This window comes from Hyla sarda, chromosome 7, assembly GCF_029499605.1.
Source record: "Hyla sarda isolate aHylSar1 chromosome 7, aHylSar1.hap1, whole genome shotgun sequence".
Classification (NCBI taxonomy): Eukaryota; Metazoa; Chordata; class Amphibia; order Anura; family Hylidae; genus Hyla; species Hyla sarda.
Window position 1 is genome coordinate 162,812,132 of NC_079195.1, and position 27,698 is coordinate 162,839,829.

Below are 27,698 nucleotides of genomic sequence, written 5' to 3' on the forward strand. Positions count from 1 at the left end.
CTCATAGAGTCACAGCAGTCTGTAATACACCACTGCGCCAGTGATTGCCTGCAGTGGTCATGTGGGTACATTGCCACAGCATAGTAAACAAATACTGGTGGGACTGGGAGAGTAATGGTTCTTTTGCCATTTCACCTTCCCTCCTAGCCAGTTTTTCACCAAGTTTTTTTTCACAAAAACTTTATTTGTTTATTTTCAGGCAAAAGCCCAGATGGAGGTAATTCACCTGACTCTTTGTATGAAAATATAGAAGGCAAAAAATCTAAAACCTTCCTACCATCTGAAAGGTAAGAAGCAGAGTTGAGTGAACTTTTCAAAAGTTAACTAACAGCTTATTTAAAAACACACTGTGCTAGTGGATTTTATATGCTTTTAAACACCAAAATAAAGGTTCATAAAGTATTCCTGTTTATTGGCAGATGGCATTGTTAAATACATGTGGAGGTATGAAATCCTCCTTCAGTCCCACTTCCTCATCCAACTCATCCTCATCCCTCATCAAGAAGAACATCCATAGGGGAACTAGCCAGATATCAACCTTCCTCAATCATTACCATGAGCGTTTGGACCACAAGAAATATCAGCAGATTAATATCACCAATTCCACCGTTGTCCTTACTGACAAATCTTGTTGCCTTTTCAAAAGGCATAAGCATGCAACAGATGTCTTTTATTACCTGCTAATACCTCAACTGGAAGTCACACTGGCTTCAAAAATTGTCTGTCTGCTGGTTAGGAAATCTGTCCCCCTTTGCACTGACGGTACAGGCGGTCCAACATGTGTGATGTTAAGTTCAACCATGTTGGAACGTCACAAATGTGTTTGTGTTGAGGAAGAACATTTTGGTGCTGTAGGTCTGGGAGGGCATATTTAAAAGCATAACCATGGTTAAAATTACATATAGCCAACTAAAGGCTGTAATGTCAACAAGATGTTACAGGAGCGCCTGCACCCCCAACAACTTGATCAATTAGGAATTAAGGTGTACTACAACAGGATAACTAGGCAAAAACTGTAAAAAATTACTTTATGTATGCACAGACAGCACATTGCCACATTTTCTGCATCTGGTAAGGTAGAAAAAAAATTCCACATGGCAGAATACCGAACAGGTACATAACCACCTGACTGTGTCCCTTCTCTGAAAGATTTTTTTCTCAAGCATACAGATGCAGCAGCATCGCTGTCACCTGAGCTAATCAGACCAGTAGGCATACATCTCTTGTGTTTCACAGGTAGAAATACTCTGGGGAGACTTGTGTTTTTTGAAAATGTGTTGCGAAGCTTCTTATTTTTTTCACTTTGGTTTGCTTTTCTGGGACTTATTTATCATAACAGCGCATAGATAAATTTGGTGCACATAGGTAAAAGTTGAGAAATTACTCCTCTGCAACTATGTACCCTGTTTTTGGAAAATGCTCTCCAAAGGCAGTTTTGTAAGCCAGGTTTGGGCTGGTGTAGATTTGAGATGTTTTTGAGGGGTGTGCAACTTTATATGCGAAAATCGTATTTGATACATTTGTTACTACTGCAAAAGTATAATCCTTAAATCACGCCACATAGCGCATTTTCACAAAACCCAAGATCAGTTTCGGTGAACCTTTTTTCATGGTACGATAGAGCTAATATCTTAAGGAGAGCAAGCAAACTAGGAAATATTAGTTACATTGGAAATATATGTTTTATTAATATTAGTGATACATTAAACAGAAATAAGATCTGTGAAAGTACCACCATTTTAATTATGGTAGATTCTGTCTGCCATAGATATTGGTAATTTAGTCTATAATGGAATCCTGCGTTTTAAGTTAAAGAGGTACTCCGCCCCTAGACATCTTATCCCCTATCCAAAGGATAGGGGATAAGATGTCAGATCGCCAGGGTTCCGCTAATGGGGACCCCCCGGGATCTCGGCTGTGGCACCCCCGCTATCATTACTGCACAGAGTAGACTCGCTCCGTGCGTAATGACCAGCGATACAGGGGCCGGAGCATCGTGATGTCACGGCTCCGCCCCTCGTGATCTCACGACCCGTCCCCTTAATGCAAGTCTATGGGAGGGGGTGATGGCCACCATGCCCCCTCCCATAGACTTGTATTGAGGGGCGGGCCGTTACGTAATGATGCTCCGGCCCCTGTATTGCCCGTCATTACACACGGAGTGAGTCTGCTCTGTGCAGTAATGATAGCGGGGTGCCGCAACCGAGATAGCGGGGTGCCGCAACCCCAGCAGCGGGACCCCGGCGATCTGACATCTTATCCCCTATCTTTTGGATAGGGGATAATAAGTCTAGGGGCGGAGTACCCCTTTAAGCATGAAGGGTCCCATATTCTTTTTCTGAGTTTTTCTAGGATACGCTGATATTTTAACACCCAGGAAAACAAAATGTTAAGCTTTTTTAAGGCTCTTAATACTACCTATAGGAGTATTGATTTATTCATCTATTGATAACCCCAATTAATCTCTTACCCAGAGATTCTAGAAAAAATTTCTAAATAGATCATTATAATTTTTTCAGGGGTCCAAAATAATAGGAGGATGTCATCTACATGAAGCAGTGTCTTATTTCTACTTTTTTCCACCCCAAAAATATCTAAATCTACCTGCTCCTGATCCCAGACTGATTTAGGTTCTATATATAAAGCAAATAATAACAATGCAGATAAGGGACATCCCTGTCTGGTGCCTCTGCTAAGATTGAAAAAATTAGATGGGGTACCTTCTGGTTGGTCATATAGAAGCTTAATATAACTTTCCAATTCAAATTTATTTAGTGTTAACCAAGGGTATTACCACCCTACCTTGTTGAATGTCTTAGGGGCATTTACAGACAGGACAGATGGGGCACCTTCTTTCCGCATCTGAACTGACCAGTTGATCTATAACCCTACCTAATCTGTTTGCACATACAGTGGGAAGAACAAGTATTTTATACACTGCCGGTTTTGCAGGTTTTCCTACTTATAGCATGTAGAGATCTGTCATTTTTATCATGGGCACTCTTCAACTGAGAGACAGAATCTAAAATAAAAATCCCCAAAATCACATTGTATGGTTTTTAAAAAGTTAATTTGCATTTTATTGCATGAGATAAGTATTTGATCACCTACCAACCAGTAAGAATTCTGTCTCTCACAGACCTGTTATTTTTTCTTTAAGAAGCCCTACTGTTCTCCACACATTACCTGTATTAACTACATCTGTTTGAACTCATTACCTGTGTAGAAGATAACTGTCCACACACTCAAACAGATTCCAACCTCTCCACAATGGGCAAGACCAGAGAGCTGTGTAAGGACATCAGGGAAAAAATTGTAGACCTGCTCTAGGCTGGGATGGGCTACAGGACAATAGGAAAGCATGTTGGTGAAGAGGCATCAACTGTTTCCGCAATTATTGGAAAATGGAAGAAGTTCAAGATGATGGTCAATCTCCCTTGGTCTGGGGCTCCATGCAAGATCACACCTCGTGGGGCCTCAATGATCATAAGGAAGGTGAGGAATCAGCCCAAAACTACACGTAAGGACCTGGTCAATGACCTGAAGAGAGCTGGGTCCACAGTCTTCAAGAAAACCATTAGTAACACACTACACCTCATTGATTAAAATCCTGCAGTGCACACAAGGTTTCCCTGCTCAAGCAAGCACATATCCAGGCCCATCTAAGGTTTGCCAATGACCATCTGGATGATCCAGAGGAGGAATGGGAGAAGGTCATGTGGTTTAATGAAACAAAAATCGCCGTGTTTGGAGGAAGAAGGATAAGCACAACCCCAAGAACACCATCCCAACTGTGAAGCATGTGTGAGAACCTGTTAATCTGCACTGAGGTCTTTTGTTGTTCTGGTTACTGTGAAACCTCCCTGTTCTCTGGATGGTCAGCTGACCTCGTTAGCGTTTCACCTGCTTAACTCCCTATTTAAAGGGGCACTGTCAGATACAAAAACTTTTGATATGTTTTAAAGCATGCAAAACCAATAGGTTTTGCAATTGCTTTCATTAGAAATGTTTCAGTATTTCATACTGAAAAAGACAGGCAAACAACTGCACCCCCCTGTCTGCTTGGACACATATTAGTCCTGCTGTGTCCATGCATCATCACCTATGTCATGGACCCACTTCCTTGATTGACAGCTGTGAGCGCAGGGCTCACAACTGGAGGAAAAATCCCCCCACAGTCAGCTTGTGTCCTGCTACTGTCAGTGAGGACAAGCTGGGAGTTGTAGTTTTGCTAATGCTAGTGGAGATGTGAGCAGACAGCATACTGAGGGAGGGGGCGGAGACCTGCACAGTGAAGCCACACCCCCTCCCTTTGAGAGGAATTCAGACTATTGAGCTAAATTAAAAGTGTAATAAAAAACTAAAGGTGCATGACATATAAAAATTAGATGTTCATGGCCAGGATCAGGAGTGATATATAAAAAAAATTTAAAAAATTGTTGCATCTGATGGGTATGCTTTTAAACCCTAAGTTGTCATCCATGCCCTTACTGCGAAACAGCTCATGCTCCTAGCTAGCGTTTGTACTGTATCTTGTATTTCTGGCATATTTGACCCATTGGCTCCACTCTCGGACTCCTCTCCTGTTTCTGCGATTTGGCTTTTCTGTTATCTTTTGGTACTGACTTGGCTTGTGGACTATGACATATTGTGTGTGTATGTTTAGTTATTATTTCTGTTAGTGTGTGTGTATCCTTACAGCCTTCGTCTGTATTGTAAGTTTATTTTGCTGACGTTTTACTCCCTGCACTTATTCAGACATGGACTGTCACCGTGGTTGTGGACCCGTCGTTGAGGGCGGGTATGCAAGTAGGCAGGGCAAGTGAGAGTGGGTGAGTTCAGGGTTTCACTCTTCTCTGCCCATACGTGACATTTTTGCAGGCCGCCCCACACACCTGCATTTGCCTTGTCTGTCTCAGTCAGCATCAGTTCAGAGCTTGACTCAGAGATTGCAAGATCAGAGCAGTTAATCCAGAGTTTGTTAGATAGAATCTAGGAGTTGGAAGACCTTCTGTGAAAGTTGTAAGTTATACTTTCCTCTGAGACCTTAATCTTCTGCCACTGAGGCCCAGAGAGTAAGAATTATTATGTCTCTTTTGCAAAGGGGTCCCGAGGAATGGGTATTTTCCCTTGGTCCAAATGCCCCTGAGCTGAGCTCCGTGGATTCACTATTTGCCGGATTGGGGCTCTTGTACGCAGAACCAGACCGTGCTGCATATGCTGAATCTCAGCTGTGTACATTAAAGCAGGGTCAAAGACCCGTTGAGGAGTATTGTGCAGACTTTAGAAAGTGGTGTGGGGCTTCTCAGTGGAACATCCCAGCTTTGGTTTGTCAGTTTAGACTGGGATTATCCGACACCTTAAACGACATGCTGGGGACTAACCCCTCTTCTGACACCCTTAACCAAGCCATGACGTTAGCTGTCCATTTAGATAGACGTCTATGTGAGTGCAAACGGGAGTGTTCATCTTCCTCTAATCTTCCTCTTTTGCTTGATTCTTTTCCTGACTGTAATAACCAACTTGTGCATGAGGTGGAACCCTTGCAGATAGGGTTTATTCGTACCCAGAAGATTTCACAAATTACCCCCTTAACCTGTTAAGGACCCATGTCGTACCGGTACGTCATGGGACCCTGGTAGTTAAGAACGCATGACGAACAAGTACGTCCATGGGAATTTCGGTCCCCACCACGTCTTGGACGGGGACCGGACCGGGGTAACTACTGATATTGATCAGCAGGCACCCCGGGCAAATGCCCAGGGGTAGTCATCAAACCCGATCGCCGCAAATCGCCGGTGTGAATTCACAATTTGCGCAATTCCGGGTCATGCGGGTCTACCGGGGACCGTAAAATAAGGGGGATTGGGGTTGTCCAAGACTATAGCCCTCCAGATGTTGCAAAACTGCAAATCCCAGCATGCCCAAACAGCCAACATGCTAGGAGTTGTAGTTGCATACATCCAGCTGTTGCATAACTACACCTCCCAGCATGCCCTTTGGCAATCAGTACATGCTGGGAGTTGTAGTTTTGCAACAGCTAGAGGCACACTTGTTGGAAAATACTGAGTTAGGTAACAGAACTTAACTGAAGGTTTTCCAACCAGTGTGCCTCCAGCTGTTGCAAAAGTACAACTTTCAGCATACACGGTCTGTCAGCTGTCAGTACATGCTGGGAGTTGTAGTTTTGAAACAACTGGAGGTTTGCCGCCCCCCCCCCCCCCCCCCCCATGTGAATGTACATTCACCCTGGTGAGTTTACAGTGAGTTTCCTGCTTCAAGTTTGAGCTATGGCAAATTTTTCACTGCAGCGCAAGCTCCTAGCGGGAAGCTCACCGTAACCCGCAAGTGCGAAGGTACCCTAAAAACACTACACTACACTAACACAACATAAAGGGTAAAACACTACATATACACCCCTTAAACTGTCCGCCCCTAATAAAAATGAAAAACATATCGTACGGCAGTGTTTCCAAAACGGAGCCTCCAGCTGTTGCAAAACAACAACTCCCTCCTCAGTAACTCATTACTCGAGAGAAGTATGTGATGGATACGTGGAAACTTGTGCTAACTAATAGTATGACACTCAATTTTAGTCTAATATTACTACGTGTTCACAGGGATGTGCGGTTCACTTACGTCTTTTACCAATTGCTTCAATTTGGACTTGAACATTTATTGGACTACTCTACATATGGGAAAGAGTGTTCTCCCTATCAGTATTACATCCATTGCATCCCTGAAGGACTTAAACACACTCCAGCAGACCTTGCTATTCATCTCAGAATTTTCCTACCTTCCGTCCGACACCTGGGTGTTCTAAACTCCGGGATTCATCGGGACTCCTAACAACCAGACCGGGACACTGCCTCTTAGGTCAGCTGATCTGCAACCAGCTGACCGTTACACGTCACATGCCAGCGGATGGTGCCGGCACACGTGTGGAGAGAGCAGCGCCGGCAAACACATGAGCCGAAGGCGATACCATCTGCCTAACGGAGAAGTGGCTTGACCCCGACACACGGGTGTCGCCGCTCCCGGTCAAAGGAGTCACCTTCCCGGAGCGCAACATCGAAAACCCCAGCAAACATCGGTCGAGGGCGGTGAGTGGCACACGGTGCCAAACAAAAACTTTGTATTCTAATAGAAAAACAGTGTGATACGTCCCACAGAGTGATATAGTAGTCACAGACTATTTGGGAATTTGGAACTTATATTTCTATTTCCATTTACAGCGTTTAGGAGTGGAGACATTCTTTTTATCCCAACAGGATTTTCCCTCCCAGCAGGACTTTTATTCCTGAACGGGTCTATTATTCTACAGGACTTTTTGGTGGCATTTATAGAACTTCAATATTATATTTACATCTATTTAAAAGTGAACCATTATTATATATCCTCATTAGTGTTGAGCGGCATAGGCCATATTCGAATTCGCGAAAATTCGTGAATATATGGACGAATATTCGCCATATATTCGCGAATATTCGCATATTCGTTATATTCTCGTTTTATTTTCGCATATGCGAAAATTAACATATGTGAATATTAGCATATACAAAATTAGCATACGTGAAAATTTGCATATGCGAAAATTAGCACGCCAGTTTCACACAGTAGTATTACAGCCTTCTTTACACCACACAAGCTGGAAGCAGAGAGGGGTGATCACTGTGATGTGTACTGTGAAAAAAAAAACAAAAAAAAAACCAATATTCGTAATTACGAATATATAGCGCTATATTCGCGAATAATATTCGAATTGCGAATATTCGTGAGCAACACTAATCCTCATATTGTTGTGAACAATTGTTAACATTTTTATTAATAGCTCTGATATTCGCCAATAACCGCAAAAGCCCTGCGGTGGTGAATATTTGGAGGCATCAACTATCATTTTAATATATTAACCCCTTAAGGACACAGGGCGTATCCATGCGCCCCTGTTTCCAAGTCCTTAAGGACACAGGGCGTATGGATACGCCCTGCACATTTCCGGCCCCAGCCGCTAGCTGGAGCGGAGCCGGTGCCGGATGCCTGCTGAAATCGTTCAGCAGGCATCCCGGCATATCGCCCAGGGGGGTCATTATGTCCCCCCATGTCGGCGATGGCCGCAGATCGCTGGACAATTCAGTCCAGCGATCTGCGGCAGATTCCGGGTCAATCGGGTCTCCAGTGACCCGGTGACCCGGAATTACTGGCTGATCGGGGCCATCTCTGACGGCCCCGAACAGCCATAGCCAGCAGGGGTGAGGTGGCACTGGTGCCACCTCACGATCGCCCTGGTTCGTCGGCCGGTTTCCCGGCCGACCAATCAGGGCGCCTGCTGCGGGTGTCACTCCCGCAACCCGCTCTGCCCCTCTTCCGGAGGACGTGAGCGGGTGCGGGAAGAAGACCCCGGGAGCAGGGGAACCCGATCCCCAGCGTCCCTGTTGGGATCAGGGCCCCAGGAGCGATGGCGGAGGCGGCGTGGATCTGCAGTTGGAGGTGAGTGACAGCCTCCTGCTGTTGCTTAGCAACAGCTCCCAGCATGCAAAAAGGGCATGCTGGGAGCTGTAGTTATGCAACAGCAGGAGGCAGACCACCACAACTCCCAGCATTCCCTTATGGGCATGCTGGGACTTATAGTTTTGCAACAGCTGGAGGCACATTTTTTCTATGGAAAAGTGTACCTTCAGCTGTTGTATAACTACAACTCCCAGCTTGCACAATCAGCTAAATTGCATGCTTGGAGTTGTAGTGGTGCATCTGCTGGTTGCATAACTACAACTCCCAGCATGCCCGTTGGCTGTCGGTGACTGCTGAGAGTTGTAGTTTTGCAACAGCGTGAGGCACACTGGTTGTGAAACACTGAGTTAAGTAGCAAACCAGTGTGTCTCCAGCTGTTGCATAAATACAATCCCCAGCCAAAGTAGTATGCCTCCAGCTGTTGCATAACTACAAGTCCCAGCATGCCCTTCCGCTGTCCGTACATGATGGGGGTTGTAGCTTTTGCAACAGCTGAAGGCACACTGGTTGCAAAACACTGAGTTTGTTACAAAACTCTGTGTTTCACAACCAGTGTGCCTCCAGCTGTTGCAAAACTATAACTCCCAGCATGCACTGATAGACCGTACATGCTGGGAGTTTTAGTTTTGCAACAGCTGGAGGTATTTCCTTCCCCCCCCAATGTGAACGTACAGGGTATACTCACATGGGCGGAGGTTTACAGTAAGTATCCAGCTGCAAGTTTGAGCTGCGGCAAATTTTCTGCCGCAGCTCAAACTGCCAGCGAGAAACTACTGTGAACCCCAGCCAGTGTGACTGTACCCTAAAAACACTACACTACGACAAAATAAAATAAAAAGTAAAAAACACTACATACACACATACCCCTACACAGCCCCCCTCCCCAATAAAAATGAAAAACGTCTGGTACGTCACTGTTTCCAAAACGGAGCCTCCAGCTGTTGCAAAACAACTACTCCCAGTATTGCCAGATAGCCACTGACTGTCCAGGCATGCTGGGAGTTTTACAACAGCTGGAGGCACCCTGTTTGGGAATCAATGCAAATCCTATGCAAATCCCTAATTTAGGCCTCAAATGCGCATGGCGCTCTCACTTTGGAGCCCTATCGTATTTCAAGGTAACAGTTAAGGGTCACATATGGGGTATCGCCGTATTCGGGAGAAATTGTGTTACAAATTTTGGGGGGTATTTTCTGCTATTACCCTTTTTAAAAATGTAACATTTTTGGGAAAACAAGCATTTTAGGTAAAAATTTTTTTTTATTTTTTTACATATGCTAAAGTTGTGAAACCCCTGTGGGGTATTAAGGTTCACTTTACCCCTTGTTACGTTCCCCAAGGGGTCTAGTTTCCAAAATGGTATGCCATGTGTTTTTTTTTTGCTGTCCTGGCACCATAGGGGCTTCCTAAATGCGGCATGCCCCCAGAGCAAAATTTCCTTAAAAAAAGCCAAATGTGACTCCTTCTGTTCTGAGACCTGTAGTGCGCCAGCAGAGCACTTTTCACCCCCATATGGGGTGTTTTCTGAATCGGGAGGAGTTGGGCTTCAAATTTTGGGGGGTATTTTCTGCTATTACCTTTCTAAAAATGTAACATTTTTGGGAAAACAAGCATTTTAGGTAAAAAAAAATGTGTTTTTACATTTGCAAAAGTCATGAAACACCTGTGGGGTATTAAGGCTCACTTAATTCCTTGTTACGTTCCTCAAGGGGTCTAGTTTCCAAAATGGTATGCTGTGTTTTTTTTTTTTTTTTTTTGCTGTTTTGGCACCCTAGGGGCTTCCTAAAGGGGACATGCCCCCCAAAAACCATTTCAGAAAAATGTTCTCTCCAAAATCCCCTTGTCGCTTCTTCCCTTCTGAGCCCTCTACTGCGCCCGCCGAACACTTTACATAGACATATGAGGTATGTGCTTACTCGAGAGAAATTGGGTTACGAATACAAGTAAACATTTTCTCCTTTTACCCCTTGCAAAAATAAAAAAATTGGGTCTACAAGAACATGTGAGTGTAAAAAATGAAGATTTGGAATTTCCTTCACTTTGCTGCTATTCCTGTGAAACATTTAAAGGGTTAAAACACTGACTGAATGTCATTTTGAATACTTTGGGGGGTGTAGTTTTTATAATGGGGTCATTTATGGGGTATTTCTAATATGAAGACCCTTCAAATCCACTTCAAAACTGAACTGGTCCCTGAAAAATATCGAATTTGAAAATTTTGTGAAAAATTGGAAAATTGCTGCTGAACTTTGAAGCCCTCTGGTGTCTTCCAAAAGTAAAAACACATACATTTTATGATGCAAACATAAAAGTAGACATATTGTATTTGTGAACCAAAAATACATTTAATTTGAATATTAATTTTCCTTACAAGCAGAGAGCTTCAAAATTAGAAAAATGCTAAATTTTAAATTTTTTCATCAAATTTTGGGATTTTTAACCAAGAAAGGATGCAAGTTACCACAAAATTTTACCACTATGTTAAAGTAGAATATGTCATGAAAAAACAATCTCGGAATCAGAATGATAAGTAAAAGCATCCCAGAGTTATTAATGTTTAAAGTGACAGTGGTCAGATGTTTAAAAAATGCTCTGGTCCTTAAGGTGAAAAAGGGCTCGGTCCTTAAGGGGTTAAATAATATTTTTATATGCTGGCTTGTTAATATATATTTACATTATTTAATATTACACAATATTGTGGGAGGGGCACTGATTATCGAGTGTCATACTATTAGTTAGCACAAGTTTCCACGTATCCATCACATACTTACATAGTTACATAGTTAGTATGGTTGAAAAAAGACATACGTCCATCAAGTCCAACCAGGGAATTGAAGTGAAGGGTGTAAGGGGAAGGGATGTAATTTTATAATTCTGCATAAGCATTAATGTTATTTTGTTCCAGGAATGTATCTAACCCTGTTTTAAAGCTGTTAATTGTTCCTGCTGTGACCAGTTCCTGAGGTAGACCGTTCCATAAATTCACAGTCCTCACGGTAAAGAAGGCGTGTCGCCCCTTTAGACTAAACCTTTTCTTCTCCAGACGGAGGGAGTGCCTCCTCGTCCATTGGGGGGGGGGTTTAACCTGGAACAGTTTTTCTCCATATTTTTTGTATGGGCCATTTATATACTTACATACGTTTGTCATATGCCCCCTTAAACGTCTCTTCTCAAGACTAAACAATTGTAACTCCTTTAATCGCTCCTCATAGCTAAGATGTTCCATGCCCCATATTAGTTTAGTCGCGCATCTCTGCACCCTTTCCAACTCCGCAGTGTCCCTTTTATGAACAGGCGACCAAAACTGAACAGCACAATCCAGGTGAGGACGTACCAATGCTTTATAAAGGGGGAGTATTATGTCCCTGTCCCTTGAGTCCATGCCTCTTTTTATATATGACAATATCCTGCCGGCTTTGGAAGCAGCAGCCTGACATTGCATGCTATTCTGTAGTCTGTGATCTACAAGTACACCCAGATCCTTCTCTACCAGTGACTCTGACAGTTTAATCCCCCCTAAGACATACAATGCATGCATGTTCTTAGTACCCAGATGCATAACTTTACATTTATCCACATTGAACCTCATTTGCCAAGTGGATGCCCAGATACTTAGTCTATCCAAGTCATCTTGTAACTTATGCACATCCTCTATAGACTGTACCGTGCTACAAAGCTTGGTGTCATCTGCAAAGATAGAAACAGAGCTGTTAATACCATCCTCTATATCATTGATAAATAAATTAAACAACAGCGGGCCCAGTACTGAACCTTGGGGTACACCACTAATTACCGGAGACCAATCAGAGTACGAATCATTGACCACCACTCTCTGGGTACGATCCATGAGCCAGTGTTCAATCCAGTTACAAACTAAAGTTTCCAAGCCCAAAGACCTTAACTTACCTGTCAGACGTCTGTGAGGGACAGTATCAAGCGCTTTGGCAAAATCCAGAAACACTATATCCACAGCCATTCATCTGTCAAGGCTTCTACTCACCTCTTCATAAAAGCAAATTAGATTGGTTTGACAACTTCTATCCTTAGTAAACCTATGCTGGCTATCACTTATAATACTATTATCCCCTATGTATTCCTGTATGTAAGTCCTTCAAACAATTTACCCACAATGCACGTTAGACTTACCGGTCTATAATTGCCTGGCGAAGACCTAGAGCCCTTCTTGAAGATTGGTACCACATTCGCCTTGCGCCAGTCCCTTGGCACAATACCAGACACCAGAGAATCTCTAAATATCATGAACAAGGGTACAGATATTACTGAACTTACCTCTCTAAGAACTCTTGGGTGTAGACCATCCGGCCCTGGAGATTTGCTTACATTTACTTTACTTAACTTACCTTGTACCATCTCTACATTAAGCCAGTTCAGTACATTACATGATGTGTTACCAGCACTGACCTGGCCAATGTCAGCTCCTTTTTCCATAGTGTATACAGAACTAAAGAACCCATTCAGTAGCTCCGCCTTCACTTGATCGCCCGTGACAACCTCCCCATTATCATTATTAAGGGTTCCTACATGCTCTGACCTTGGTTTTTTTGTATTTATATATCTAAAAAAATATTTAGGATTATTTAGGATTAAATAAAATTTAAATCAAATAAAATTTCTCATCCTCCTATCACCCCAATCCAATGGACAAGTAGAGAGAGTAAACCAGATTCTTGGTGACTACTTGCGACATTTTGTCTCCTCCCGTCAAGATGATTGGGTCGACCTTCTGCCCTGGGCTGAATTCTCGTACAATTTAAAAAAATTCTGAATCCTCTGCCAAATCCCCATTCTTTGTGGTGTACGGCCGTCACCCTCTGCCCCCCCCTACCCATTTCTTCTGGAGTTCTTGCCGAGACATGCAGATAAAAAGAGAAGAACTCCTCCTGTCTTCGCTCCTGGTGACAAAGTGTGGCTCTCTGCCAAATATATCCGGTTTCGTGTTCCTAGCTACAAGCTGGGTCCACGTTACCTTGGACCATTTAAAGTCAAAAGTCAAATCAACTCTGTCTCCTACAAGCTTCATCTACCTCCTTCTCTTCGTATTCCTAACTCCTTTCATGTTTCCCTTCTCAGACCTCTTGTTCTTAACTGCTTTTCCCCCCCAAGGTCACCGTTCCTGCTCCTGTCTCTGGCTCCTCTGATGTCTTCGCGGTAAAAGAAATCCTCGCCTCCAAGTTTGTCAGAGGTAAAAAAAAAAATTCTTGTTGACTGGGAGAATTGTGGCCCCGAAGAGAGGTCTTGGGAGCCCGAGGACAATATCCTCGACAAGGAGCTCATCCATAGGTTCCTGGGCTCCAAAAAGAGGGGGAGACCAAAGGGGGGGTACTGTTACGCCGAGCGCTCCGGGTCCCTGCTCCTCCCCGGAGTGCTTGCGGCGTTCTCCTCTCTGCAGCGCCCCGGTCAGATCCGCTGAGCGCTGCACTGTCAGAGCGCTGCACGGTCAGAGCGCTGCACTGTCTCTGCCGGCGGGGATGCGAACCGCGTCCTGGCGCGCGGTCCCGCTCTCTAGGGCGCGCGCGCCGGCTCTCTGAGATTTAAAGGGCCAGTGCACCACTAATCGGTGCCTGGCCCAATCAGTGTCAAGCACTTCCATTGTTATAAAAACCCACTTCCCCTTCCTGTCCCTGCCGGATCTTGTTGCCTCAGTGCTCTGAGAAAGCGTTTTAGTGTGTTGCCAAGCCTGTGTACCCAGACCTTCTGCTGTTGCCCCTGACTACGACTCTTGCTGCCTGCCCTGACCTTCTGCTTTGTCCGACCTTGCTCTTGCCTTGTCCCTGTGTACCGCGCCTGTCAGTGGGATTGAGTCGCTATCGGGTGGAACGACCTGGGGGTTACCTGCCACTGCAAGTCCATCCCGCTTTGCGGCGGGCTCTGGTGAAAACCAGTACCCCTTAGATTCCGTTCCCCTGGTACGGCCAACGCCATCACCTCACTGACACAGAGGATCCACCTCCAGTGTCCTCGCTGCATGCCAGTCCGGATCCTGACAATTCCCCAGTTTGGACTGCGATTTTCCACTTTCAGCGAATTCAACGCCTTTTTAGGCAATTGGTCTGGGGGGGGGGGGGCTGCGGGGGTCAGCCAGGATTAAATTGGAAACACTGCAAAGGGGGAAGTCTTCATGGAGACTAGCCCTTCCAAACCCTTGGTTGTACTACCTTGCATTACAATTGCATCAACTTCGGGGTTGGGCGAATGCTCACACGTTAGGCCCTATGGGTCGGTTGTTTATGGCTAAGCACGTGGGGCCTGTGCTGCTGCACATGCTGGAGATTGGTGCCTTTACTAGACTGACTCCTCTCCCACTACCCTGCCCTTTTGCAAGCTTTGGGGTCAAACGCGTAAACTGTTGGGTATTACAGGTTGCACTAAATTCACACCATTGTGGCATTACTCTGGCTTGCCTGATTTTTACTCTTTTGTAGATGCTGGCTTTTGGGAGAGAAGAGAACTCTGTAGTTTGGAACAACTGGCTGTTCAGGGTGTAGCCAGGTCTTTTGGAGAACTACAGGAGGAGTTTAGCTTGCCGCACTCCTCATTTTATCGATATTTTCAGTTGTGTCATGTGTACGAGACACAATGTAGGTCCCAATCACGGGCCATTCACTCCAATGTGGTCCTAGACTCATCAGGAGAAGTTCCCTTTGACTGTGCATAGTTAGTGGGAGAGGGATCTTGGTGATTTAACTTATGAGGAATGGTCTACTGTGTTAGCGCTTATTCCATTTCTATCATTGTTGGAGTCTCATAGGTTGTCTCAGTTATTTCTCCTACACAGGGTATATAAGACTCTGGTGTTCCTACGTAAGATTGGGGTAAATCTGACTCTGCCTGTCCTCAGTGTGGTAGGTTGGAAGCCCATCTGGTGAATATGCTATGGGACTGCCCTCTCTTAGATGCTTATTGGTGTGATGTGATACATCTTATTAGGGCGGTTTATGGTGTGACGTTGTCTCGGATACCAAAAGGGTGTCTGTTAACCCTCATCGGCTGTGGTCAGGAACCCTCTATGGTGGAGATAGGTATATTACGAGTTCCGTATCAAGCTAAAATAAACACAAATAAACACAATTTCCAATAGTGTATCTGGCCTGTTATTATTCCTTAGCACTGTATGAAGGTAGGGTGAGAGAAACAGCAGAATGTAATAAATGTAAGTTAGGGGATTTTTTTGAATATAATATGGCAGTGCAAGAAGATTAAAGACTTTTGGGAGAAGTTTTTAGTATGGAGGGTAAAAAAATGATACCATGAACAATTTCGAGCATAGTCCTAGGGGATCTGTTGTACATGGGGTAGTCAAAATATCTGTTGAGTAGGGCATTGTTTTATGCCCAATTGGTAATATTGTACAATATTTGCGTGAAAGAATGGAGAGGGGAAATACAAAGTATACAAAAATGGAACATCTGTAGGCAAAGGGACAAGAATAGAACTAAGAGAAACCTTTGACTCCAATGTACCAGTCCAGAGTACATTTTCTTCCAAACTTTAAAAACCAAAAACCACCCCAAAAAAATCCCCAAACCTCTTTCCCAATACCCCTGATAACTTCCCCCCCCCCTCCAAAAAAAAAAAAAATTGGGTCATGGGACACAGAGTCAACAGCATTGGGGGTTTGCAGCTGCCTCAAATGCGCAGCGCTCTCTCCCCACCTGGTTAGGGACGGCCACACATATCACATTCCCAGAATGATGACTCAGAGCATAGGGTTTGGGGCGGGCATCATTTTTACTTTCGGCTATACTCTGGGAATTGACATATCAGTATTAAAATTGCAATTTTCATCTCCCCCCATAGTTCACTTCATACATTCCTAGAAAATAAATTTAGGGAACAACCATCTGTTCCAAATCTCCACTTCACCCCTATACACCTTCCCTAGGGGGTGTACTGTTTGTAATAGGCTCACATGTGGTTGTTCCTTTCTTGTATTTTCCTCTGAATGTAAGTAACTGTTAGGTCCATAAGAAACATCGGCCTCAAATGCGAATGCGAGTTCTTCCTCATGAGCTCTGTTGTATTTCCAGGCGACAATTCGGAGTCACATGTTAGTTGTTCTTAGAAAGATGAAGCAGAGTATAGGTTGAAAATTGCAATTTTCAAAAGCTACCCTTCATCCATTCCTGGAAAATAAATTTAGGAACCACCTGTGCATGTAAAATGTCCTCTTTACCCCTATATCCATTCCTCAAGGTGGGTACTTTCTGTAATGGTGTCACATGTGGGTGTTTCATTTTTGTATTTTCCTCTGAACGTATGTAACAGTCAGCTACTGATATGCCATAGGCCTCAAATGCAAACAGACCTCTATGACTTCTGAGCCTTGTTGTGCGGTCGCCCAACACGTTACCCCATATGTGGATGTGTTTCCATAGTCAGGAGAAAAAGGCCTCCAAAATTTGTAACCCAATTACTCCAATTACTCCTTGTGAAAATGTAGAAAATTGGGTAACCCCAGCATTTTAGTGTAAAAAAATAAAGTTTTTCATTTTACAGCCCACTGTTCAAAAAACCTGTGAGGTATAAGTACTCATTGTACCCCTTGTGGTCACTTGCCGGGGTTTTTTTATTTTTTTTTTATTTTTTTTTAGCTTTTACGTCAGAACCTCAACCATTGCAGTGCAAAGCACCACTTTAGGCCTCAAATCTCATCGGTACTGTTTCACTCCTAAGCCCTGTTTTGCAACCGCATAGTGCTTTACAGCCATAAATGGGGTATATTCTTATTCTGGAGAAATTGGGCTACAAATTTTGTGGAGATTTTTTTGTCTTACTACTTGTGAAACTAAAAAATGTTTTGTTAATACCAGCAATTTAGTATTAAAAAGCAAAATTTTCACTTTTACGGTCCACTGTTCAAATAACCTGTGAGGTGTAAGTACTCACTATACTCCTTGTTACATTCCTGGAGGGGTCTAGTTTCCAAAATGGTGTCACATGTGGGGGGTTTCTGCTGTTCTGTCTCCATGGGAGGTTTGAAAATGTACATGACCCCAACTTCAATTTCAGCAAAATTCTCTCCTCAAAAGACCAATGGTGCTCCTTCTGTTCTGAGACCTGTAGTGTGCCAGTAGAGCACTTAACCCCTTAAGGACCCAGCCATTTTACACCTTAGGACCCGGCCATTTTTTGGACATCTGACCACTGTCGCTTTAAACATTAAAAACTTTTGATTCTTTTGATTAAACATTCTGATTCTGAGATTGTTTTTTCGTGACATATTCTACTTTAATATAGTGGTAAAATGTTATGGTAACTTGCATCTTTTCTTGGTGAAAAATCCAAAAATCCCCAAATTTGATGAAAAATTTGAAATTTTAGCATTTTTCTAACTTTGAAGCTCTCTGCTTGTAAGGAAAGCAGAAAAAAAAAATTTTAATTCACATTTCCAATATGTCTACTTTATGTTTGCATCATAAAATTTACGTGTTTTTACTTTTGGAAGACACCAGAGGGCTTCAAAGTTCAGCAGCAATTTTCCAATTTTTCACAAAATTTTCAAACTCACTATTTTTCAGGGACCAGTTCAGGTTTAAAGTGGATTTGAAGGGTCTTCATATTAGAAATACCCTAAAAATGACCCCATTATAAAAACTGCACCCCCCAAAGTATAAAAAATGACATTCAGTCAGCATTTTAACCCTTTAGGTATTTCACAGGAATAGCAGCAAAGTGAAGGAGAAAATTCACAATCTTCATTTTTTACACTCGCATGTTCTTGTAGACCAAATTTTTGAATTTTTACAAGGGGTAAAAGGAGAAAATGTATACTTATATTTGTAGCCCAATTTCTCTCGAGTAAGCACATACCTCATATGTCTATGTAAAGTGTTCGGCGGGCGCAGTAGAGGGCTCAGAAGAGAAGGAGGGACAAGGGGATTTTGGAGAGTACGTTTTTCTGAAATGGTTTTTGGAGGGCATGTTACATTTAGGAAGCCCCTATGGTGCCAGAACAGCAAAAAAAAAAAAACACATGGCAAACCATTTTGGAAACTAGACCCCTTGGGGAACGTAACAAGGAATTAAGTGAGCCTTAATACCCCACAGGGGTTTCACGACTTTTGCAGATGTAAAAAAATAAATAAAAAATTTTCACTAAAATGTGTGTTTCCCCCCAAATTTCACATTTTTTGCAAGGGTTAATAGCAGAAAATACCCCTCAAAATTTGTAACTCCATCTCTTCTGAGTATGGAGGTACCCCATAAGTTGACCTGAATTGCACTACGGGCGAACTACAATGCTCAGAAGAGAAGGAGTCATATTTGGCTTTTTGAGAGCAAATTTTGCTTGGGGGGCATGTCGCATTTAGGAAGCCCCTATGGTGCCAGGACAGCAAAAAAAAACCACATGGCATACCATTTTGGAAACTAGACCCCTTTGGAAACATAACAAGGAATTAAGTGAGCCTTAATACCCCACAGGGGTTTCACGACTTTTGCGTATGTTCACTAAAATGTGTTTCCCCCAAAATTTCACATTTTTGCAAGGGTTAATAGCAGAAAATACCCCCCACAATTTGTAACCCCATCTCTTCTGAGTATGGAGGTACCCCATAAGTTGACCTGAAGTGTACTGCAGGGGTGTACAATGCTCAGAAGAGAAGGAGTCACATTTGCAAACTTTGCTGAAATGGGGGGGGACATGTCGCATTTAGGAAGCCCCTATGGTGCCAGGACAGCAAAAAAAAAAAAAACACATGGCATACCATTTTGGAAACTAGACCCCTTGAGGAACGTAACAAGGGGGAAAGTAAGCCTTAATACCCCACAGGGATTTCACGACTTTTGCATATGTAAAAAAAAAAATTAAAAAATTAACATTTTTACAAGGGTTAATAGCAGAAAATACCCCCCACAATTTGTAAATACATACCTTATTTTTGGATGATAAAGGCTCGGCAGATGCACAGCAGGTCTTGCTGAAGTGGGAGGGCAGTCAGGGGTCTTGAGCTTCATATGGAGCCAGGATGTGGGACCCACCCTCAAGGAGCGTTAATGGGGGAGCACTGAGCCCTAAAATAGGAGAACACTATGGGGGACAACGGGCCGTAACTGGGGTATACAGGTGGGGTACAGAGGCCCGTAATATGGGGTACAGTAAAAAAGGATATATTCCCAGAATGATGACCCAGAGCATAGCCATAACTAAAAAAAAATATGCCCGCCCCAAACCCAATGCTCTTAGTCATCATTCTGGGAATGTGATGTGTGTGGCCGTCCTTAACCTGTTGCCTCAAATGTGCACCCGCTCAGGTGGAGAGCTCTGCGCATTTGAGGCAACATAAAGTCCCTGATGATAGTGACTCAGTGACCTATGACCCATTTCTGAAAAAAACACCCCCAGAGGTCTTATCAGGTTTCTATTTATTTATTCATTTTTTTTTTAGGTTTTTGGGGCAATTTAGAGATTTATGGGGTTAAAAATTTGGAATGTACTCTGGACTTGGTACATTGGTCAAATTATGGAAAATTTACATAAAAAGGGAAAATTTAGGGCTCCATGGAAGTGTGATACTCCCTGAAGCAGCCTATGCAGAGGCCCGGATTATCTGGGCAAGTGTCACATTGATATGTGGTGTCCTTCTGAATCCCCCTCCTGAAACACACTCTGCATTTTTTCTGGGTTCGTCCCTTCTTTCCAGTGGGGGGGGGGGGGGGAATCACACCTGGAAAGTGTTGGCCTGGGACGATCCTGGCGCCTATAACTCCAGACCCTTGGGAAGTCCGGCCTGATCTTTCCCGGTCAGCAAAGATCAGGAACCTTAGGACTTCTTCTTGGTACTGGAGGAATGTCCCTGTGTTGCCAGCGTACTGGGATAGTACAAAAGTGTTGTACATGGCAACCTGTACGATGTAGACCGCAACTTTTTTGTACCATGCCCGTGTTTTCCGTATGGCGTTATATGGCTTGAGGACTTGATCTGAGAGATCAACTCCCCCCATATACCGATTGTAGTCCAGAATACAATCGGGCTTGAGGACCGGTCCCACAGTACCTCGCACAGGGACAGGGGTGCTGCCGTTCCTATGAATAGTGGTGAGTATAAGGACATCCCTCCTTATACTTCACCAACAACAGGTTATCATGGGTGAGGGCACGGGACTCACCCTTGGGGATAGGCGTCTGGACCAAATTTAGAGGGAGGCCTCTCTGGTTCCTCCGCACAGTCCCACAAGCGGACGTGGATCTGGCGGCAAGGGATGTGAAGAGAGGGATGCTGGTATAAAAGTTGTCCACGTACACGTGGTAACCCTTATCCAGCAATGGGTGCACAAGGTCCCAAACGATTTTCCCGCTAACACCCAGAGTGGGGGAACAATCTGGGGGTTCAATACGGGAATCTCGTCCCTCATACACTCTAAACTTGAGAGTGTACCCGGAGGTACTCCCACAAAGTTTATAGAGCTTCACGCCATACCGCGCCCGCTTCGAGGGAATATACTGGCGGAAGATGAGTCTCCCCTTAAAACTGATGAGAGACTCATCTACAGAGAGGTCCCTGAGTGGTACGTAGGCCTCCAAAAATTTGGCCCCAAAGTGATCGATGACCGGCCTCACTTTGTAAAGCCGGTCATGGGCGGGATCACCTCGGGGCGGACATGCCGCATTATCTGCATAATGCAGGCATTTCCGAATCGCCTCATACCGCTTCCGTGTCATCGCCATACTGTAAAGCTGGGTCTGATAGAGGACATCCACGCTCCAGTAATGACTGACACTTGGTTTTTTGTCCAGACCCATATGCAGTGTGAGGCCCCAAAATGTCCTCATCTCCGCTGCATCAATGGCGCGCCATTCATTGGACCTGGCCAAAAAGGAATCGGGGTGGTGGGCAATGAACTGCTGGGCATACAAGTTTGTTTGCTCCACCATGTGATTGACCAGGCTGTCACTGAAAAAAAAACGTTAAAAAGTCCAGATCAGTGAAGCCAGCATGGTCAATCCGGATTCCGGAGTCGCCAACAAACTCCGGGACCCGTGGCTGATAACCCTCTGGGGGGCTGCAGACAGGGTCATCGGAAGGGGGCTCCGGTGCACTTGTCTGGGGGGCCGGACTCCTATTACGAGCGGCATTGCCACTCGTACTAGTGTCAGCCACTGGGTTACTCTCATGGGGGGTGCGTGGCCTCGCCTGGCGGCGTCTCCGCCGCCGTACAGGGGACTCATCATCACTGCTAGATGATGAGGAGGGCGATGAAGAACACAAAAAAGTTTGATCTTCCTCGTCCTCACTGGCAGATTCAGAGTCGGAGGCTAAAAAAGCGTAAGCCTCCGCTGCCGAAAATGCCCGGCGGGCCATCGCCTTTTTTTTATGGTGGTGGGGGTGGGGTGGTGGGGAGGGTGTGTGTGCGGGGGGCAGGGAAGTGTGTAGTGTGTGGTGCTTGGTGTAAACTTACAGAAAAAAGCTGCGGCCAAAAAAAAAAATGGGTGGCACTCGCAGCACCCTGAACCCATAATAGGGCCCGGGATCACACGGATCAGGTGACAGCGGACCCTTGGGGACCTATTAGGGGGTCAGGGGGGGGGTACTTTTCTTTCTTTTCTGTTTTTTCACTTTTTACTGTTATTTACTTTCTTTTGATTGCCTACCTGTCCCTGGAAAAAAGCTCACCCTGATCTAATGGGGTCCTCTTCTTCCTGGGGGTCTCCGATGCTCTGAGGGGGGATCCCGGTCCTTATCTTCCCGCATTGCCCGCTTACTGAACTCAGTAAGCGCGCAGAGCGGGGAGAAGGAGCCGTTAACCCCTCATCTGCCGCACTTCTTTTGGCTGGACGATCGTCAGCCAATAGCAGCGTTGCTGGGGAGTTGACAGTATTGTCACCTCTCCCCAGCAACGGCAGGTGATTGGCGGTGTATCGTACACCGCCGATCACCATTTATTACCGGGTCATCGGGTCACAATTGACCCAAATCACCAGAATCGGCGCAGATCGCTGGCGTGAATTCGCTTGCGATCTGCGCCGATCGCCAACATGTGGGGGTCCCGGGACCCCCTCGGCATTTGCACGGCATGCCTGCTGAACGATTTCAGCAGGCATGCAGTTCCGATCTGCCGATGCATACGTCTTGGGTCCTGAACAGGTTAAAGGGGTACTCCTGTGGAAACCTTTTTTTTTTTTTTAAATCAACTGGTGCCAGAAAGTTAAACAGATTTGTAAATCACTTCTATTAAAAAATCTGAATCCTTCCAGTACTTTTTAGGGGCTGTATACTAAAGAGAAATCCAAAAAAGAAATGCATTTCCTCTGCTCTCTGCTGACCTCTGCTGTCCATTTTAGGAACTGTCCAGAGCAGTAGAAAATTCCCATAGCAAACATTGCTGTCCATTTTAGGAAGTCCAGAGCAGCATATGTTTGCTATGGGGATTTTCTCCTGCTCTGGACAGTTCTTAACATGGACAGCCGAGGTCAGCAGAGAGCACTATCGTCATGACATCAGAGGAAATGCATTTATTTTTGGGATTTCTCTTTAGTATAAAGCCCCTAAAAAGTACTGGAAGGATTAAGATTTTTTTTAATAGAAGTGATTTACAAATCTGTTTAACTTTCTGGCACCAGTTGATTAGAAAAAAAAAAGTTTTCCATGGGAGTACCCCTTTAACATCCACATATGTGGCATTTTCTTAATCGGGAGAAATTGGGATTCAAATTTTGTCGTCCATTTTCTCCTATTACACCATGTGAATGAAAAATTTGGAGTAACACCATAATTTTAGTATTAAAAATCAAAATTTTCACTTTTACAATCCACTGTTCAAAGAAACCTGTGAGGTGTAAGTACTCACTGCAACCTTGTTACGTTCCTGGAGGGGTCTAGTTTCCAAAATGGTGTCACATGTGGGGGGGTTTCTACTGTTCTGGCATCATGGGAGGCTTGAAACTGTACATGACCTCAACTTCAATTTCAGCAAAATTCTCTCTTCAAAAGACCAATGGCGCTGCTTCTGTTCTGAGACCTGTAGTGCCCCAGCAGAGCACTTAACATCCACATATGGGGCATTTTCTTAATCGGGAGAAAGTTGGCTTCAAATTTTGGGGTTCATTTTCTCCTATTACACCATGTGAAAATGAAAAATTTGGGGTAACACCATCAATTTATTGTTAAAATCTAATTTTCTATTTTCACGTCCAACTTCAACGAAAGTCGTCAAACACCTGTGAGGTGTTAAGGCTCACTATACCCCTTGTTACGTTCCTTGAGGGGTGTAGTTTCAATAATAGCATGCCATGGTTTTTTTTCTGCTGTTCTGGAACCATGGGGGCTTCCTAAATGCAACATGGCCCCCATAAACCATGACAGCAAAATTTGTTTTAAAAAATCTTATAGTTGCTCTGTCACTCTTGAGTCATGTTGTGAGCCCAAAGAGCACTTTATGTCAACATATGAGGTATTTCCATACTCGAGAGAAATTGGGCTACAAATTTTTTTCCACCTAATACCACTTTTAAAAATGAAAAAAATGGGGCCACAAGAACATGTTAGTGTAAAAAAATGCAGATTTTGATTTTTCTCCTCCACTTTGCTGCTATTCTTGTGAAACACCTAAAGGGTTAACACACTTTCTGAATGTCATTTTGTATACTTTGAGGGGTGTAGTTTCTATAATGGGGTAATTTATGGGGTATTTCTCACAGAAAGGCCCCTCAAATCTACTTCAAACTTAATTTGTCCCTGAAAAATTCTGATTTTGAAATTTTCATGAAAATTTAGAAAATTGCTGCTATACTTTGAAGCCCTCTGATGTCTTCCAAAAGTAAAAACATGTCAACTTTATGATGTCAACATTAAGTAGACATATTGTATTTGTGAATCAATATACAAATTCATTTGGAATATCCATTTTCCTTACAAGCGGAGACTTTCAAAGTTCTAAAAATTCTAAATTTTCCATGAAATTTTGGGATTTTTCACCAAGAAAGGATGCAAGTAACGACAACAATTTACCACTATGTTAAAGTAGAATATGTCACGAAAAACAATCTCGGAATCAGAATAATGAGTAAAAGCATCTCAGAGTTATTAATGCATAAAGTGACAGAGGTCAGAATTGCAAAAAAGGGCTCCGTCCTTAAGGTGAAAATGAGCTGTGTCCTTAAGGGGTTTAAAGGTATTGTAAATATTAAAGAAGGTCTTATACTTTTCTTTTCTACTGGTTCCACTTCTAACTTTGGCTCAAAAATTGCCGCGGCAGTTTAACAAAGATGCCAGAAAAACCTGTGTGAACTTAGCATAACTGTGTTTAATGTTGCTGCCCCCTAAAAATAACAACACACAGCCATTAACCCTTAAGATTGCTGTCATTTGTTTGCCTTAATGAGCAAGCCCAATTTTTCAAATCTCGTATATGTGTCACTTAAAGTTGTTATAATTATGAAATGCTTTTAGTGAGCGAAACAATTCTGAGATAGTTTTTTCGTGACATATTGTTCTTTATATTAGTGGTACATTTTTTGTTGATGCATGCAGCAATTTTTTGTGAAAAACTCCAAAATATTGTGGAAAACTGGAAAATTTAGTTTTTCCGTGGGGTTTACTATGCGGTAAAAATTCTGTTATATTTATTCTGTGGGTTGGTACGATTATGGCAATACCTCATTTATATAGCTGTTTATGTTCTTTTTCATTTTCACAACTTTATTTGTGTTGCCATGTTCCAACAGCCATAACCTTTTTTTTTTTTTTTTTTTTAAAGACCATGTTGTGTGGGGGTTCTTATTGTTTGTGGGACAAGCTGCACTTTTTATTGGTAACATTTTTGCGATATATGCTACTTTTTCATCATTTTTATTTCATGTTTTTGACCATACTTAGCAATTCTTGCACTTTTTTGTTGTTTTTATGCTTTGATAAATAACATTACTGTTTTATTGTATTTTTTGTGGAAAAGTTTGCTTTTTTTGTGAAAATACAGGGCTTTATTAGAAAAGGGGCATTTACTTAAAAAATGTTTTACACTTTATTTATTGATAAATCTTTTATTTTTAAACTTATGTGTTATACTATAGTAACATAGTTCATGAGGTTGAAAAAAGACCAGAGTCCATCAAGTTCAACCTATATCCCTAATGAGTCCCTACTGAGTTGAGTTGATCAAGAGGAAGGCAAAAAACCCTCATACTAGAGGTAACAATTCCTTCCCGACTCCAAATATGGCAGTCAGAATAAATCCCTGGATCAACGTTCTGTCCCTATAAATCTAGTATACGTAACCAGCTATGTTATTTCTTTCCAAGAATGCATCCAGACTCGTTTTGAACACTTTTACTGAGTTCACCATGACCACCTCCTCAGGCAGAGAATTCCACAGTCTCACTACTCTTACAGTTAAGAACCTCCGTCTGTGCTGGTGTAGAAATCTTCTTTCCTCTAGACATAGAGGATGCCCCCTTGTTATTGATACAGTCCTGGGTATAAACAGATCATGGGAGAGATCTCTGTACTGTCCCCTGATTTATTTATACATAGTTATTAGGTCTCCCCTAAGCCTTCTTTTTTCTAAACTAAATAACCCTAATTCTGATAATCTTTCTGGGTACTGTAGTCCTCCCATTCCCCGTATTACTCTCTGGTTGCCCGTCTTTAAACCCTCTCCAGCTCCACTATATCTTTCTTGTACACTGGTGCCCAGTACTGTACACAGTATTCTATGTGTGGTCTGACTAGTGATTTGTAAAGCTGTAGAATTATTTCCTTGTCGTGGGCATCTATGCCCCTATTGATGCACCCCATGATTTTATTAGCCTTGGCAGCAGCTTCCCGACACTGGTCACTACAGCTAAATTTACAGTTAACTAAGACTCCTAAGTCCTTTTCCATGTCAGTTGTCCCAAGTGTTCTCCCATTTAATACATAATCCCAGCCCAGATGTTTCTTCCCCATGTGCATTACTTTACATTTATCAGTGTTGAACCTCATCTGCCACTTCCCAGCCCAAACCTCCAACCTATCCAGATCCATTTGTAACAGTGCACTGTCCTTTATAGTGTTTACCGCTTTACAGAGTTTAGAGTCATCTGCAAAGATTGATACTTTACTATTCAACCCCTCTGCAAGGTCATTTATGAATATATTAAATAGGACAGGACCCAAGACGGACCCCTGTAGAACTCCACTAGTAACAGTCATCCAATCAGAATAAGTATCATTAATAACCACCCTCTGTTTCCTATCATTGAGCCAGTAACTTACCCACTTACACACATTCTCCCCCAGCCCAAAACTTCTCATTTTATGCACCAACCTTTTATGTGGCACCGTATCAAATGCTTTGGAAAAATCCAGATATACGACATCCAGCGATTGCCCCTGGTCCAGTCTGGAGCTCACCTCCTCATAAAAGCTGATCAGGTTAGTTTGACAGGATCGATCCCTCATAAATCCATGCTGATACGGAGTCATACATTTATTTTTATCAAGATATTCCAAAATAGCATCTCTTAGGAAACCCTCAAACAATTTACATACAACCGAGGTTAAACTAGCAGGTCTATAATTCCCAGGGTCACCTTTTGACCCCTTCTTAAATATTGCCACCACATTTGCCATGCGCCAGTCCTGGGAAACAGTCCCTGTCACTATAGAGTCCCTGAATATTAAAAATAGGGGTCTGTCTATTACATTACTTAATTCCTTTAGAACACGGGGGTGAATGCCATCTGGACCTGGTGATTTGTCTATTTTGATTTTTTGTAGGCGGCATTGTACTTCTTCCTGGGTTAGACAGGTGACATGTAAAGGGGAGTTTACCTTATCTCGCTGTATTTCAACTGGCATTTCATTTTCCTCAGTGAATACAGTGGAGAAGAATTTGTTTAATATATAAGCTTTTTCCTGATCCCCGTTTATAATTTCTTCTTCATCATTTCTTAAAGGGGCCAACACTTTCATTTTTGACCTTTTTGTTATTTATATAGTTAAAGAACATTTTGGGGTTAGTTTTACTCTCTTTGGCAATGAGTCTTTCACCGCTTCTTCACTGCTGTCCTGTTTTAGTAATTTAAATGCTTTATTTTGTTACTTATTGACCCCTTAACATTTTTATTCATCCATGTTGGTTTTCTTTTATTTCTGACCCTTTTATTCCCATAAGGTATATACATCTTACAGTGAAAATGTAAGATATTTTTAAAAGTCTCCCATTTAGTGATCGAGTTGATCGAACTTTGC

The 27,698-nt window shown here is 43.2% G+C and overlaps 1 protein-coding gene across 1 annotated transcript in view; it reads left to right on the plus strand.

The window, feature by feature from the left end:
* Window positions 1-27,698, plus strand: part of LOC130282672 (72 kDa type IV collagenase-like) — a 150,676-nt gene that overhangs the window by 103,156 nt on the left and 19,822 nt on the right. The window contains exon 7 of the mRNA XM_056531161.1: window positions 200-287. Coding sequence (XP_056387136.1) covers window positions 200-287 — 88 coding nt within the window. The remainder of the gene's footprint in view (window positions 1-199; window positions 288-27,698) is intronic.